Here is a 16128-nt window from a genome sequence, read left to right as displayed (position 1 = left end):
AGGTCAAGGCCTTCCTAACCGCGGGGTCAACGAGCAGGATCTGCCGGAGTCGACGGCGGTTAAACGGAGCTGTCATCGAATCCGGGGCAGAGGGCTGACCCTAAACAAACTGGGGTCACCGACTGAGTGTAGAATTACCACAGGTATGCTGTGAGGGTTTTAAGAGAACCAGCAGGGGGATGTTGGTCAGTTCAGGCTAGAAGAATACAACTCATAAAGAATTGAATAATTGTTAGAGGCTTGAAAAGGTAAAACTATCAGGGACGTTATGAGGAGAAGGCACAGATACAGCTCATCGTCCATCAGCCAACACTGACTGGGGGATCCCGAGGCGTTCTAAGGCCAGTGTGGAGATATAATCTCTCTCAAAGATACGTGTGTTTAGAAATTATTTTATGCAGCAGAAATGTTTTTGTTGTTCTCTCCTGACTTGTTGATCATCTCGTCTCCCCGTCAGATTCAGAGCCTTTAGTTCAGCTGCAGCAGCACCAACCAGTAGATGTCAGCAAAACGTTGTTTTATTGTGAAACACCCTCACGTCTTTCTGGCCTCGGAGCCTTGAAGTGTGTATGTGTATATGTGTGTGTGTGTGTGTGTGTGTGTGTGTGTGTGTGTGTGTGTGTGTGTGTGTGTGTGTGTGTGTGTGTGTGTGTGTGTGTAGAATAACGAGAATGAGATAGTTAGTTATTAAGCAAATACAGTGATTTTTAATACAATTATTTTTGTGACAGATTTTCAAGGAATCTGAGAGGAAATATTAAGCATAAATATTTTCACAGTATATGTATAATATGTCAGACAGGTGATTCATAGTCACTGACTCACGATGGAATGGATTTGTTTTGTTTATATGCTGATTTTAGTTGAATTTCTCTGTAAATCACTTTTCGGCTGATGTGCGAGGCATCAGTTGACTAAACGGTCTGTTCCAAAACATTCAAATGAAGGGCTGTATGTCACTTGGAGTAACGGCTCATTAGGGCGGAAAAAACTGAAGCCTGACTTCAAATGATGTGGCTTCCTGCAAAAGGGGAAACACCATGATGTGTGAATGTGCTTTTTTCTTTTTCTGTTTTGTCTTTTACTTCGCAGATAGTAGTAGTCTCACTTTTCCTCCCCTTGTTTGGAAATTAAAAAGAGCTCGATAATAAAAAAAAAAACAGGCACAGCAGACGTGAGTTGTAGAAGACTGATTCATTTATTTCAAAAATAATTCAGGTATTTTTTTACAAAATATTGGAGAAAACTTTACATGACGCCCATGTCTATATTGCATTATAAACAAACGTAATTTACTTTGCTCTGTATAATTATAGCTGTAAGGATTCATGAATATTCATAATGTTTTATAAGAATAATCTTAATAAAACATTTCAAGGTAGATCAAGTATCATAATACTTCAGAATTCACTCTTTCCAAGGAGCATACAGAATTATAATACCCATTGTTGTAATATATACATATACTTTTTAATATGATGAGTAGTCAAAAATTATTAAATCTGCGAGAACTGCACACAAAACATGATAAAATATTTTTTTACTAAAAGCAAACAATGGCCATATTGAGTCACTTTTAATGACATGATTGTAATGGTGATTATAATGTATCACAACTATGGTTATTATAACACACAACAAAAACAATATCTGTAAGTGACCAGCAATTATGATACTTGTCCATTTACGTCATTATTAAATACTTTACAATTTGTTGTGATTACTGCATATAAAGCTGATAACTCAAATGATACAGTGCTTTAAGCAGATTTTAGCACATTTAATGTATGTTTATGATGCATTATGGACATAGTTTAGTACCCAGCACTTAGAATGCATTCCTGTTTACTGTAACTGTAAACTATGATGTGAAATCGGTGTGTGTGTGTGTGTTTCTGCATTTGAGTCACCGATGTTGTAGGTGGGGGAGTCACATGTTTTATCCTGAGTCCATAAATGTCAATTCCTGATAACAATAATAGTGCAACCGCGTGACACACACACATCCACCTACACACGTGCACACTGCACGGTCCTTTTCTACACACACACACATAGCGTTTACCACCACAGCACGCTGCACACGGAGCTGGCGAGGGTTGGATTTTGATTTCGTCAAATATCTCACTGTGAAGTCATTTGAAATAACAGTTTTTTAACCCAGCAGTGAATCAGACTGACTGAGATGTTAGACAACGACACACAAAAACAAATTCCTGCCCCCGTGATTTTGGTCAGACATTTGAAGCCATTGTGAAAGTGATGTGGTTCAAGTGAGAAGGAAGTAAATGCAGAGATTGAAACTCTGGACCACAGATGAAAAACGTCACCAATCCTTTATTCCTGCTGCTGCAGCGTCAACCTTCAGGGCGTCAGCTGCATGAGGAGTTGCATTTTTCGATTTGGATTTTCACTTATGCTATGTACACATTCCAGTAGGTTGTTAGGATCGTGAAATCAAGTGAACCCCTACAGTGTCGCCATGGGAACCAGAGAGCTCTGCCCTGGCTGAAGTTGCACTCGGACCACAAAAGTAGTTTTTCTTCCCATTTTACGAGGCCTAAAGTTTCAGGTCAAGCGGAACAGGTACAGTTTCCATGAAGGTTACGGGATGAGTGTGTGTGTGTTTTTTTTCTCCAGTTAATCACTTTTAGTCCAGTCGTGACAAGGACGCCCTCTCTTTGGTGATGACCAAAGCCTTGAGGGCTGCACTCTGATCAGGTGTTGTAAGCCAGGTGGTTCTTTGAAGTAAATGTCCACCTGCAAACCCTCGTCGCAAGTCTCGTGTCAATAAGTCCTTTTGATGTCGTAAAACTACGAAGCATTTTACAAGAAAAAGCAAGAAACAACGGATGGAGAAAACGAATGGATTCATTTAAGGCAGCAAATACAATATATATATATATATATATATATATATATATATATATATATATATATATATATATATTAACTCTTATCAGTAAGGTGTGTAGGTGCTTTGATAATTTCCACGTCATTTAAAGGAATCAGATATTTTTCAAAAGCTGACCAGATTCAGTAGAAATAGATTTTCTTGAGTGAGTCCTGAAACATTCAGCCAAGAGATAAACAATGTGTGATAACAGCTTCCTCCACTACCCCACAAGACCTGTGATAACATCAATTTCTCTCAAACTACAGTTTCTTCTACTTCTTTTTCTTTTTTTTTGCAATCAAACCCAGCATTAAGGTCTACAATGGACTAAGCACTGATATTGTTCCACACTTGCTCACCTAAATGTATTTAGTCATTTTGCCCATCTAGTAGCGCATGTGTCAGCTGAGTTTAAAAGTCAGGTTCAGTGTGTAACAATCACGTTGTTGACTGTTACCTGTGAAAATGCAATAAATATTCATTCATACTGGGTTTGTGTCCCGTCGATGTACCAGTGTTTGTCATAGGGGCCGTTTCTTCCTGTGCACCTGTGCTAGTACTTCCTGTCTCTCGCCCTCCGCTCCCCTCATCACCCCCCACCTCAAACCGCATCCTTCACACTGTCACAATACAACTTGTAGAAGAAGAGAAAAAAAAACACACACTACTCCAGAGCAAAGACACAAAGCCTACGATGCATAGGTGTGCAAGTGAAAAGATCAGGGTCTTCCCCACGTCTTACCCTCAGTACCATGACAGCTTCTACCATTTACAGTACAAAAAAAAAGTCACAAAGGTGTGAGAAACGGTCAGCGGTTTACATTCACATTTACTGTATATGTTTGTTTGTGTGTGTGCGTGTGTGTGTGTGTGCGTGTCAGTCCTGAATATGCTGTAGGGGTCTCTGGGAAGGATAGTCGGTTGTTGGAGATGTGTTCTGTTCCTGGATGTGATCGAAAGGGTGCAGGTAGTGGCCATTGTTCTGCTGGTAATAGTACACCAGTTTTCTGGCGAACACTGGCTCCACCTTAAAATGAAATCAGGTCTTTGAATGAAATAGGTATTTAATAGATGATACAGCGTGTGCTACACAGGAATAAAGCAGTATCTAAGAAGGCGTGAACTCGTAAAAAAAAGCATACTGCCTTCAGTTTATGTCTTTTCAGGTTTATTCTTGTTTTCCCCACAAAGATAAACTATACATAGAAACTACGTAATATCTCAAATATGCATATACTGCATATTCATTGAAAATTCACTTAATTTTGATTGTTTACAGTCCATAAATATGAATAAAATGCATCTGCATTTTGCGAGATGTCTTTCTGTTGGACTCGACTACTTCATATTTTTATTGAATTTAATTTAATTAATTTATATACATTTGAATACATTTAAAGGCGACTTAACCACACTGAAGTGCAAGAATTCAACCAGCTAAGCTCATTACCCTTAGCATTAACTGTTTTTCCTCATTTATGATTGAATATACTGCTCTCTCACTGCCTCATTTAGTTATGTTGAATAACCATCAACTTGTATATAAGAAGGGGAATAACTGACTGAGTAACTTATATGTCAGTTGTCTTAACTTTGACCAAATCTGTAGGCTAGTTAATGCATTTTGTGTTTACAGGATAGTATTGAGGTTGAATTACTTAAAAAATAAATAATATCTAGCCAATATGCACACATGGTTGTGAATTAAATCATTCAAACGTATTTCGCAACCTGAGAATGTAATAGCTAGTGAATGGGTACCTGTGCTGTGATCATCTTCCTCGGGCGCTGTAGGTCGGGGAACTCATCTCCAAAACACAGCACCACCTGGTGTCTGGGCAAATGTCGGCCACTGTGGGCAAAGTCTTGAAGCTCTGAGAGAAGAGGATGAAGAAAAAGAGAAGAGGATGATGTGCATCACCCACACAGATGTCCACTTTGTGCTACTTGTCACACACTCCAGCCTGGAACATTTCAAATATTAACATTAAAAACCCCAATTCGCTCACTTTCACTTATCATCTCGACTCTTCCGGAAACGACCGGTGTGGATGATGGAAATGTCGGTGTGAAATGGCACAGAAAACACCATCTAGTCACAGTGTGGTGGACCACAGCAGGTGGGTGGGGACTCCACACATGTCGGACCCCCGCTGGGAAGGTAACGAGCCTTTCTAGTGCTACTTCAACACTGTGAGGGACTTACCCAGCCCCTGCAGCCTGTCCTTCATCCTTATCATCAACACATCCAGCCTTGCAAGTACATTTACTTCATCAATGTACTTCAGTACAATTTTTAAAATACTTTACAGGAGTCCACTTTGGGCTATACTTTACACGATGCTTCATTTTGGGGACTTTATTTATCATAAAATTTGACATGCAAAACACTAATGGTGAAAATCGTCAGGATTCCATTTCAATTCAGAGGGTCAGGATTCCATTATTAAAGAATTCTCCATGCATCTCTATTTTGGATATAAATATAATTTATAGTATTATTCCTTCAAATGTTTCAAACCATTTCCTATTTGTATAATACAGTTGATGTGCTACATTACTTAAATATATATCAAATGTGGAAAGATTGCCCCAAAACAAAAAATCATTGTGTATTTAGGTTTAGCTCAGGAGGTAGAGCGGGTTGGCTGGTAACCACAAGATTGCCGGTTCGATCCCCGGCTCCTCCTAGCTGACAGCAAGACACCTCACTCTAATTGCTCCTGACGAGCTGGCTGTCGCCCTGCGTGGTTGACTCCACTGTCGGTGTGTGAATGTGCGATTGAATGGGTGAATGTCAGTCATTACAGTAAAGCTCTTTGGATAAAAGTTCTATATAAATGAGGACCATTTACTGCATCAAATCATTCAACAAATCATCACGATGCATCATAGAATTGATTATTTCTCCAACCTCTACAAAACATGGGATAGAATTAGGGGTGTGAATCTTTGGCTTCACAGCGATTCGATTCAATTAACGATACAGTAGTTGGCGATTCCATTCAAGGACGATTTTTTTTTTTTTTTGTAACGATTCGATTCAATTCAATTCTGTAAACCACGATTCGATTCAGTAACTTGCAACCAAAATTCTATATCCATGAAATAAACATACAATAATGTGAGTGAGACTATTTGTATTCTTCTGAAAGGTGAAAAAATAACATATTTATTCTAAAAAAAAGTAGTCCTGCATAATATTTTATGCTGAATACAAAAATGTAATTAAACATTGCTCAGTTATTTTTAACAACAATAGACTACATGCTGGCAGGGGAGAGAGTGTCTTAAACGTATTAAAACAATCATAAGTAAGAATCACGATTCATCCGATTAAATGCATTTATATCGATTATTGGTGAAGCCAAAACGATTCATTCTATTTATTTATTTTAGCAGATCGATTTGGTTGAATCGATAGAACTGACAATCGATTCATCGATTAATCGAATGAATCGTTACACCTCTAGATAGAATAGATCAAACTACCAAACTGTATATAAAGTAGTTCCAACCAGCAGCTTACATGGTAACACTTTACTCTTCTCACTTTACTTTACGTTCCATAAGTAAAAGGCGAACATATCTGCTTACCAATAAGGAATTGCTGGGTGTCAAACAGTTTGCACGGCTGCTCCTTTTCCAGCTTGTTGGGTTTATCCACGTACGGAGCCAGAGGTCCTTCCCAGTAAACTCGCCCCTGGCAGAGGCGCTTTGCGTACAACCCATCGGGTGTCATCCACAGAAGCACCCCCCTCTCCAGTACGCTGGGAAGCATCTCGGCGCCCTGCCGCTGAGAATCAGGGTACGGGAATGGGAAAAGGATGGTTTCTGCGCCGCTGTGAAGCTTCTCCTCTGGGCATGGCGAAGAGGAGGAGGAGGAAGAGGCTGGAGAGGAGGAGGAATGAGAGGTGATCCGACATCCTTGTAGGTTGGTGGTGGTAACCTCCTTCACCAACGCCTCTCTGTAGTATAGGGACACGTGCAGGCTGAAATCTGGAAGAAAGAGATGAGCAGTCAGTGGCTCCATCTTTATGGGAAACAAGTAAAGCCTCACAGCCTGATCAGATGGCCCCGAAATCAACCTTAAAACAGGTTTATTCTCAGTAATCTTGGCATGCATAGAATTACTCACTTCTCTGTTATCATGCCAAGCATCTTTTACAAAAACCCTCTTTTTTAATCTATCACCATGTGATAGATTAAAAAGAAACTCACAATTCATTATCATGTCCTGTTGCTCTTCAGAATAGGGAAGTGAGTAGGTGTTGTACAAAGTTTGTAGTTTCTTATCTGTAAATGCAAATCGTTCTGTTTCAAAATAGTAAACAAGAATGTTCGCGAACGTTCGTGTGTGCGTCGGTCTTTAAACGAGGCCGAGGCGATGGTTTACCTGCGATGCCGTTGTTCTGGTCGACTGAATACACGGAAGGTTGGGAGTCTGAGAAGTAGGTGTGGAAGGAGAGCTGGAAACCTGCGCAGATAAATAGAGGCTATAGTTAGAGGACTGAATGTCAGAGATTGTATTATTAAAATCTGGAGAAGAGATGAAAAATCCCATAAAATAAATGTATTGAAGCGCAAAAGTCACATTTTTTATGCATCAGTCATACCCAAACACAACCTTCCTCCAACAAGCAAGCCGTCCACAGAAATGTTGTTTTTTTGCTGCAGAGACCACTGATGCGTAGTGCCGTTTCCCAGCCACTTCACTTCATCTGCCCTATGTGTGTGTGTGTGTGTGTGTGTGTGTGTGTGTGTGGTTGTAATGATTAACACTAATAACATTTCAATTAAAATTACCTCACCTGATACAATCACAGGCTTTTAGGTGATTTCAAGCTCTCTCAACATTTTAACACCAAAGTGACAACTTTATTCCATCTCAGAGTCCTCTTTAGTAAAAAGAAATTGATGCCATTACTCGGATCATATAAAAGTTGGGGGGAAGCATATTCTCATACATTAAAGCAAGCTAAAAATCTATGCAATACACCAAATGATACTGAAGATAAGACATTGCGTCACGCTGTGTATGCCGAGCATTCCAGCCACACTTACAGTTCATGATGACGTCCATCTATTCCCTTCCACCTCTAGTTTTATAATATCTTACCGTTTTCGGCGTGTGACCCCGGCCACGCCCGGCTGAACGCTGACGGGTAGTGGCACTGACCGTACTGCAGCTCTGCATGCGGCCCGTGTGGATGTGGAGGAGGAAGAGGTTGCTGTTCTGGGGTTGAGTAATCCCTCCAGTCCCGTCTCTCCTGAGAAGCCATATAGCTAGACACCTGAGACGGAACCACAGGGGACGGTCACTCGGAGAATAGACCGATTTAAAGCATGCAGCAGCCGCAAAATCAGTGTCCTGACCTGGTTATGAAGAGACGTTTGTGCAGTATAGCTATGGGCATTTACATGTGATGGGGTCTCCTCCATGCTCATCTTTATTCCTGTACATGCAAAAAAAATAAAAAATTCTCAGATAACTGATCCACGATATTGGCCATACTTTGTTTTGAAGACATTGCATTTCCCATCCTGAAAAAATAAAAAACATCTCTGACAATAATCCAGCTTCATAAAACAGTTTGATTGTGCAGCCTGACAATAAACCAACTCTATACGAAGCACACAATATTCTGTGAACCTAACTAACCCGACGGGGTGTTTTGCAAAGTGAGCTGCAACAACTGACAGACGAATTCCTGTTGATTTTTGATTCGTTCGCTCAGATAGCGAGAGCTGCTCTGGTGCGACAAACACTGTCGTGTGATGGCAGAGGCTCGGTTATGCAAGGCTGGAGGTCGCCTGGCTGTGTTACGTGCACCCGGCGCTCACTAACTGAAGCCCTCTAAAAAAAGCACTACGGCCCTTTTGGTACAGGCTTTGGCTTCCTTTGTGCTTCCTGCCTCATCAGAAACAACTGCAGTGGTGCATACGTGTGTGAAAAGAGCTGCCAATAGTCTGTAAACAAAGTGAGATGCTGTGAGAAACGCAACAGTGTGCTGCATATATATATATATATATATATATATATATATATATATATATATATATCACATACAAATGTATGTATGTGCTATCTATATATAGCACATACATACATTTTTTTAATATTTACCTCTTTTGGCTCCCTCTGGAATGATTCTGTAGACTTTATACGGGTCTGAGATGTCCAGTTGGCTTCTTTCCACCAACTCATCAAAGTCATTGCTTTTATTAAGAGCACAGCGTAGTCTGGTTTTCCATGTGGGGGGATCTGGCTTGTCCACTCCTTCCTTGTATTTTCCCTTAAACAATGCCCATGCCTGAAACAACCATTAAATAGAGTCACTTCCACTTCCTTCTTTTTTAAATTTGAACTGAAAATTTGAAGTTACGGCCCCGAAGAATGAATAATTGCATGAAATATGTGCGATTGAGCCGGTCTGACCTTGAAGAGCGCAGCATCCTCGTCTCTGTTATAGTCTTGTTTCCCGGCATGTTTCCATGGAATCCTGAAGATGCTCTTTTCCCCGTTTTCCCAAACCAGGTTGGGATACACCCCACTGTCGATCTGATCGATCAGCCACTGTCTCAGCTTGCCGTTGCCACAGCTGACGGACAGGCCGCTGTCCTCGTCCACATTCATCTCTGCAAAATAAAAAGAAAGCACGGTGAGGTGATGTAGTTTAACGATATTTTTATACTTTAAATTAAAGGTCGATTCAGATTTTTAGCTTCAACTCAAAAACGCTCCAATTACCATTATTACATTATTTTGTTTTAGTGTTAATATTTAGTGAGTCAGTGCTGAACAAACTTCTCCTCTGCAGCTCTATGGCTGCTATATTATTAATCATTTTAAACACATTTTATCTAGCTGTGCTTTTGACTCTTATGTCGACGCATAAAGGAAGGGCATGAGGATAGAATAAAAAAGTTTGAAGCACAAGTCTATTATTTAATTTAGGACTTTTAACACAACTACATTGCATGGTGGAATATATGTGAATAAGACATAACATGTTTATAAGTGGGACATTAATTCACCTTTTAATAAGAATTATGGAGTCCAATTAGCAGAAATTCTAAGCTCACTTACAGATCTAATGTTTGCTGTTATTTCCTCCTGGCTGAAGCTGCTGGGGTTCATGGGTACATTGAACAGCATCATGTAATAATACTATGGCTCATTTAAAAAGAAAAAAAAAGGAGCTGCTGTGGCTTACCGTTGTTGGTGCGAGCTCTCCCCGCTGAAATGTGTTTTGAAGCTGTCGCTGCTTCTTCATCACATGTTGCTGTGTGACGGGGAGGAGGAGTCTGCCGGGCTCCGAGGGCTTCGGGAGGAGATGCGCCGCGGTCGAGCCCTCGTTTCTGGGAAACTCGGCGCCAACGCAGCGCTGCGGTGGGGAATCCCTGTAGTGACACGGAACGGAAGAGTTACCTGTGAGACACACACACGCACGCGCGCGCACACACACACACACACATATAAATACCCCTTTTTTTAGAGTTTCGGTGCAACATTATTTCCAGTGTCATATTGTTATTTGGGGAAGATTGAGGCACGAGGAAACCAAATCCAAAAGATGTTTGAGGCTACTTCAGTGTCACTGCCCTCCAGTGGCTATCAATGCGCATGCCCAGCTCTCTCCTACTGTAACTGTATGCAGTAGGAACGACCTGCCCGAGGAGCTAAGGCTTGCTGGATCAGTTACTTCTTTTAAAACACTTCTTAAAACACATTTTTATAGATTTGCTTTCATGTGACGTCATCTTTAGTACATTTATTATTATTTATTTCTTACTTATTGTCTTTCTACCGTCGTTTTGTATGTGTATGGATTCCTATGTGCTTCTGATCTGCTCTGTCAAAAGCACTTTGTAAACTTCTGTTTATAAAAGGTGCTATATAAATAAAGTTATTATCTCATAGTGTTAAATTAATGTTTTTTTTTAATGCTTTATCGTCTCTGAAGACAATCGAGAAGAAAGAACGATAAAAGAATGTGAATGTGTGTATTTGGATGTCACCAAAGTGTGACCTACTGTGACATTAGACAAACAGGAAGACAACCAGGAAGCAGAGATGTAAACACAGCAGTGTGTGTGTGTGTGTGTGTGTGTGCATGTCTGTGTGTGTTCTCATCACCTTCAATATGACAGCACACTGACAAAACCTCAAAATAACGCTTGGCTTTACTCATTTTATTTCGCAATTTGAAATCGTCATGACACAGTACATAGAACGACGACGGCGTATTAGGGCTAATGTAGGGGGGGGTATTTTGAGAAAAAAAGTTCCAAATTTGCAACCTTAAATTAGCAAATTTGCTAGTTTTAATGGCGCAAATTCGCTACTTTATAATGATGCTAACAACCGCATTTATGCTAGCTAAAATCCCATGAAAGTCGCATATATTTTTGTAATTAATACATCACAATGTATGACAACGCTTTGCTAAGGTCCTTAGGGTGACTGTTGATGGTTATTGTTGGTTAATTTGATATATGGGCCAAATTCTCAAATTATGGGTGTTTATTGATCAGGCAGTTGGGGCTAATGCTAGCAGTAGCTTGTCACTTGTCATAGCAACGGCAAACATCCGGATCCAAGCAACTTGTTTATAGAGAGAGGGGGCAAAATTCTTTATTATATCAAAAGTGGCAAATTTGCGACTTTATAAAGTCGCAAATTTGTGACTTTTTTTCTGGGTATATTGCCCACCTCTCTCGGCTCCGTTTTGTTTTTTCCTACAGTGGCCCTAATACGCCGTCATATAAAACACGACACTAATAACTTAGAAAAAAAAAAAAACATCAACCAAAGCTAAAGAAAAAAAGAAATATGTGCTGTAAATGTTGATTGTCTCTTTCGGTTTTCATGTCCCTGATATTCAGAGGATCAGTCCAACGGCACTGAACAGTAGTCCGCTAGACTTCCAGATATATCTTCCAGAATAACGTAGCATCAACACAGTGATGTAGTCCTCCAGGCTGAGCAGCAAAATATCTCAACGGATCTGATCAGATATCTCCAGGTGGGGTAGACGCCTGTTTTTCCACCACCTCACCGTTGACTTTCGATGCCGTGGCGAGCAGGTCACGTAGATCAGCCTCGTCGTTGAAGGGGTTGTCCTTATATTCCCTCTGTAGCCATTCTCTGAACTACAGCAAAAAGGGGGAGGAAACATCTATTACGTCAGTAACACATTGATTGATTCCTCCACTCCACCTCACCCTCGCTCAATTCCTCGGACTCACCTGATCAGCTTGAGTCGCCTCAAACTCCTGGAGCTGATGCTGAAAGCCAAGGTTGGGACCAGCACAGGGCCGGACCAGCTTCACTGCAGCCAGCGCCTCCTTCCAGCCCAGGCCCGTCACCGTCATGATGTAAGCCACCACCAGGGTGACACTGCGGGACACACCTGCCAGACTGGAAGAAGACAGGACATGATGAGCATCATTTTTCACTTAGATAGAGGCGAAAAGTGCTAATTTTTTAACAGGGTAATCTGTAAACCTATTCAAGTTCTAAAGTATCCTTCCCAACTCTGCATGCAACACATGGTATCCTGGTTTGTATCTATGCGAATAAGTCCTTATCCTGGTGTTGATAAAATGTACTGTATGAGTATTAGAGCATCGTTCTAATTGAGGATTATGCAAAATAGCTCAAAGATCCCCATTATTAAATGTTAGATTAAATATCTACAATACCATTAAGATGATAAAATAAGGGAACTGAGGTGCAGAAATGGATTAAATACACATTTCACATACTAGATTCATAAATCAAAAAGTATGCTGTATAACATGCGGCAGCGCAGTGCTCATAAATAGCCTCTTGTTCCCCTGTATTTCTGAGAAGACCTCCTGTCTAACCAAATATAACTTTCCCCTGTGAACATATGGTCAGCTACCTCAACACGCAGACACACACACACACACACACACACACACACACACACACACACACACACACACACACACACACACACACACACACACACACACACACACACACACACACACACACACACACACACACAGGTCAGACTGGTTACTGAACTCCGTTTTGGGAAGTTCAAGAATAGGCGTATGCTTATCATGTAATCCCCTCTGTACAGCAGATACACATGAGTTCACTTGGTTGATCTCAGTATATATCTATATATTTTTTTTTTTTTTCAGCTCTAGATGAACTGTAAATCATATTCAACACATCTGTGATTGTGTCGTAAGACAGATTGGAGGAAAACGATCCGCTTTGGGTGCTTCTCTCGTGCGAGTGAACCTCGATTCTCGCTTGACGGCGGACACAACGAGCGGCCTTGTTCTCACCAGTGAACGATGCAGCCTTCTCCTTTCAGACGGGACTCGTGCATGAACATGATACTTTGTTTAAAGTGCTGCGTCCTGTGGAGCAGAAAAAGGATTGTTAGAAGAGACCGGGTTAAACCGCTATGAGAACTGTAGAGCACCTACATGCAAGGGTTTGTTTTGTTTTTTTTATACATGCCATGCGTATGATTTTGCACCTGACTTGACAAGCCGTTTGACTTTTTATCCTGGGTGGGTGAGGAGGGGGGTGTGTAAGAAAAATGGGTGTCATATTTCACATAACAGGTTTCAAACACTTCGTAGTCTACCTAAGAGGTATGAAGCAACCACGGCTGTAATTGGGGCAAGGGCATTAGCAGTGTGTATATATAGTGGATGTGTGTGGAGGTGTGTGTGGGGAGGGGGGGGTGCATTTAAATAGAGGCACAGCACCGACCACAGTGCTAAAAGTGCAGAACTGAAGTGCAAGTCTTCCTTCCTGCTAAAAGACTGCCTGATATGCGACATGGCCATATACGATTGAATGTGCGTCTATATCAGGGTGTCGTTCGGTGGTGCATACACAACCCCCGATTGTCTTGATATTTCTTCCCCCAGTTTCCCATGTTGCTTAAAAACCACTGCATGTTTTTGTGCACATCACATGCTGATGTAAAAAGAAAAAAGAAAAGAATCCAGCCGCATTAGCGTGATCTGGTCAGAGAATACGTTGACAGTTAAACGTTGAGCTTGTGAAAGCATATCATTTACACGTCGGTTAGAAGAAAGTGAACCTCGGACGCCCACACGGCGCAGCCACACATGGATGTACTCGCTCTCTCGCTCTCTCTCCGCCTTCCATTGCTCTGTGCCGCGTTGCTGCGCTACACATCTCGGTACTTACAGATTTTGTGTGGGCAGGTCAGCTGCTGTGATGCAGAGGTAGGTCATCTCCTGAAGGACAAAGCCATGCGAGTTACATGTCAGCAGTCACTTGCTCTGTAACACGGATCAATAAGGAGCGGGGAGATGAACGCAGCTGCACATCAACGCTCCCAAGGTTTTATGTGTGAACATGTGGCGCAACGTCACTTTTCATCAAACCCATTGAGCTAGAGAAAAATAATAATGAAGCGAGGCCGTGCGGTCCACACTGGCTGAGGCAAGGAAAAACCGCCCACTGTATAAACCCACGCAGGCACACAGCTCAGCACACTGAACAAACCAACTGTTGTTTGACTTGCATTTTTCCCGATACTCCCAATTATCACACGAGTATGAAACGCCCCTGCTTATTGTTTGCTCGCTCACTCGGGACGGCACAGCACACCACTCTGCCGTGTGGCGCATCTTCCCGACCGACCTGTCGGACCGGTTTCTGGTCTGTGTGAGAGCTGAAGACATGTGCGCTGTACTAATACACAGAGAGGGCCAATCACAGCCCTGTTGCCTGATCGTTCTGCTCGAAATACGGATTTAAAGACGCACACGAGTGGATGTGTATGACTAGGGGATGGAGAGCCTCTCACCTGGAGGATGGGAGCTGCGTTGTCGTGGATGGACAGGATGTGTGTGATGTTGTTTCTGGCTAACTGCTCTCGGTCTCTTGCATCTGAAACAAACACAATAATAAATAATATATATAAAAACAGGGTTTGTGCTGTCATATGCAAGAACAATATCAAATTGATTTAAAAAAAGAAAACACTGTGGCAAACCTTTGAAATTCCCCAGGTACAGGTCAGGCAGGACCTGTAAGGACAGTTAAAAATAAATAAATATATATATATACACAGACACACACACACACACACACACACACACATATGTACACGTGAAGCAGATGTGGTCAAAGCATCACTGATATCAGCAGCTGAGGGAACTTGAACTGAGAAATGATTGGTTCAAATCCAAAACCGAGATCACGTGACATATCAGATCGAAAGTCAAGCATTCTTAAATATTCATAGTTTGATCAATTAAGTCAAAAGTATGTTTACTTGTATTTGTATTCTTATTATACTCTCATACTGATGACATACAGAGCACAACTCTTAGAATAAACATCTCAAAGACGACTGATCTCCTGAGTTGTATTCAAAACACCGAGAAGGTCTCGTGCGCGTGAACTCAACGCGAGTCGCGTGCAACAGCTGAGACTCCTACCTTGTTGATGCCGTTCCCCATGCTGAAAGAACCTGGAGGAGAAAAAGACAAAAACAACCGTGAAAAGAAAAGCCGCGCCGCTGTTTGTACCCGGAGACGTGTCGGCTTCCCGGCCCGCCGTGGAGGTGCAAATGCGGCAGCAGCTCCGCGTCCGCGTCCGAGCCTGGTCCGACGCGACTCGAGGGAGCAGCACTGCTTCCCAAGCTCCCCGCGTTGGATGCTGGGAGTTGTAGTCTGCTGGCTGCTACATTATGGTGAGGTTTAGTAAAAAGAAAGTAAAAAACACTGGTATAATGGGTCTACAGCTGAGGTCTTCCAGTCCAGTTTTAGTTCGACATGACACGGTTATTAAACATACTTAATCCTAAAAGAAGCTTTAAATCCAACAGACTGTTTCAGTATTGTGTTAAACCACATTAGATTATAGGTCAAGCCTTACACTTAAGATATCCTGTTAAAACTGGGGTGATGATGGTTGGAATAAATATACTAGCAACTTTTATTCACACTGTTATAGTAGTTCAGTTTATAGATCTGTGATGTAGATCTATGCTAGAAGGCCAATAATGTTTAGGGGCAATTCATTTTTAATTTACAAATGTAAATGTAAATGTAATTCCTGTGGAGCCTGCTGGTTGACTTTGCCATCATGACCATAGAGGGCACACAGACCAGCCTATCACAGCACACCATTAACTCTGAAGGCACTATTCAGCCTAATGCATCCCCAAAATAAAGACATTAAGCAGCCAATC

At 41.5% G+C, this 16128-nt stretch overlaps 2 protein-coding genes across 4 annotated transcripts; both read right to left on the bottom strand.

The window, feature by feature from the left end:
• Positions 1-1179: 1179 nt before the first annotated feature.
• irf4a (interferon regulatory factor 4a) lies at positions 1180-10258 on the bottom strand. Of its 3 annotated transcripts, none has more exons than XM_084008756.1 (10): positions 10114-10258; positions 9336-9535; positions 9024-9210; positions 8273-8352; positions 8016-8190; positions 7293-7373; positions 7118-7192; positions 6494-6895; positions 4658-4770; positions 1180-3923 (listed from the first exon to the last, which is right to left on the bottom strand). In XM_084008756.1, exons 2-10 carry the CDS (start codon positions 9531-9533, stop codon positions 3774-3776), a joined length of 1461 nt encoding a protein of 486 aa, XP_083864882.1. In that variant the 5' UTR covers positions 9534-9535; positions 10114-10258; the 3' UTR covers positions 1180-3773. The 3 variants fall into 3 exon arrangements, with proteins under 3 accessions (XP_083864882.1, XP_083864883.1, XP_083864884.1); XM_084008757.1 differs by lacking the exon at positions 10114-10258 and adding an exon at positions 9987-10094; XM_084008758.1 differs by lacking the exon at positions 7118-7192.
• An 819-nt stretch (positions 10259-11077) lies between these two features.
• On the bottom strand, positions 11078-15574 carry dusp22b (dual specificity phosphatase 22b). Its single transcript, XM_084007439.1, has 7 exons — positions 15374-15574; positions 14926-14959; positions 14737-14819; positions 14112-14161; positions 13229-13303; positions 12149-12320; positions 11078-12052 (listed from the first exon to the last, which is right to left on the bottom strand). The coding sequence occupies exons 1-7, from the start codon at positions 15392-15394 to the stop codon at positions 11912-11914; spliced, it is 576 nt and encodes a 191-aa protein (XP_083863565.1). The 5' UTR covers positions 15395-15574; the 3' UTR covers positions 11078-11911.
• Between the last annotated feature and the right edge of the window lie 554 nt (positions 15575-16128).

The sequence above is a fragment of the Eutrigla gurnardus genome, assembly GCF_963514095.1.
Source record: "Eutrigla gurnardus genome assembly, chromosome: 4".
Lineage (NCBI taxonomy): Eukaryota > Metazoa > Chordata > Actinopteri > Perciformes > Triglidae > Eutrigla > Eutrigla gurnardus.
Note: the sequence above shows the minus strand (reverse complement) of the source record. Positions and strands in the feature narration are given on the sequence as shown.

What these genes read in the sequence shown, in the direction of transcription:
- dusp22b (XM_084007439.1), bottom strand. Translation starts at nt 15,394, where the DNA reads ATGGGGAACGGCATCAACAAG. An exon ending in TGGGGAACGGCATCAACAAG is followed by an intron (nt 14,960 to 15,373) that starts GTAGGAGTCTCA and finishes CTGTCCTTACAG; the next exon opens with GTCCTGCCTGACCTGTACCT. An exon ending in AGGCGACTCAAGCTGATCAG is followed by an intron (nt 12,053 to 12,148) that starts GTGAGTCCGAGG and finishes TTTTTGCTGTAG; the next exon opens with TTCAGAGAATGGCTACAGAG.
- irf4a (XM_084008756.1), bottom strand. Translation starts at nt 9,533, where the DNA reads ATGAATGTGGACGAGGACAGCGGCCTGTCCGTCAGCTGTGGCAACGGC. An exon ending in CACCCAGCAATTCCTTATTG is followed by an intron (nt 4,771 to 6,493) that starts GTAAGCAGATAT and finishes CTCTTCTCTCAG; the next exon opens with AGCTTCAAGACTTTGCCCAC. An exon ending in GGAAGATGATCACAGCACAG is followed by an intron (nt 3,924 to 4,657) that starts GTACCCATTCAC and finishes TTTCATTTTAAG; the next exon opens with GTGGAGCCAGTGTTCGCCAG.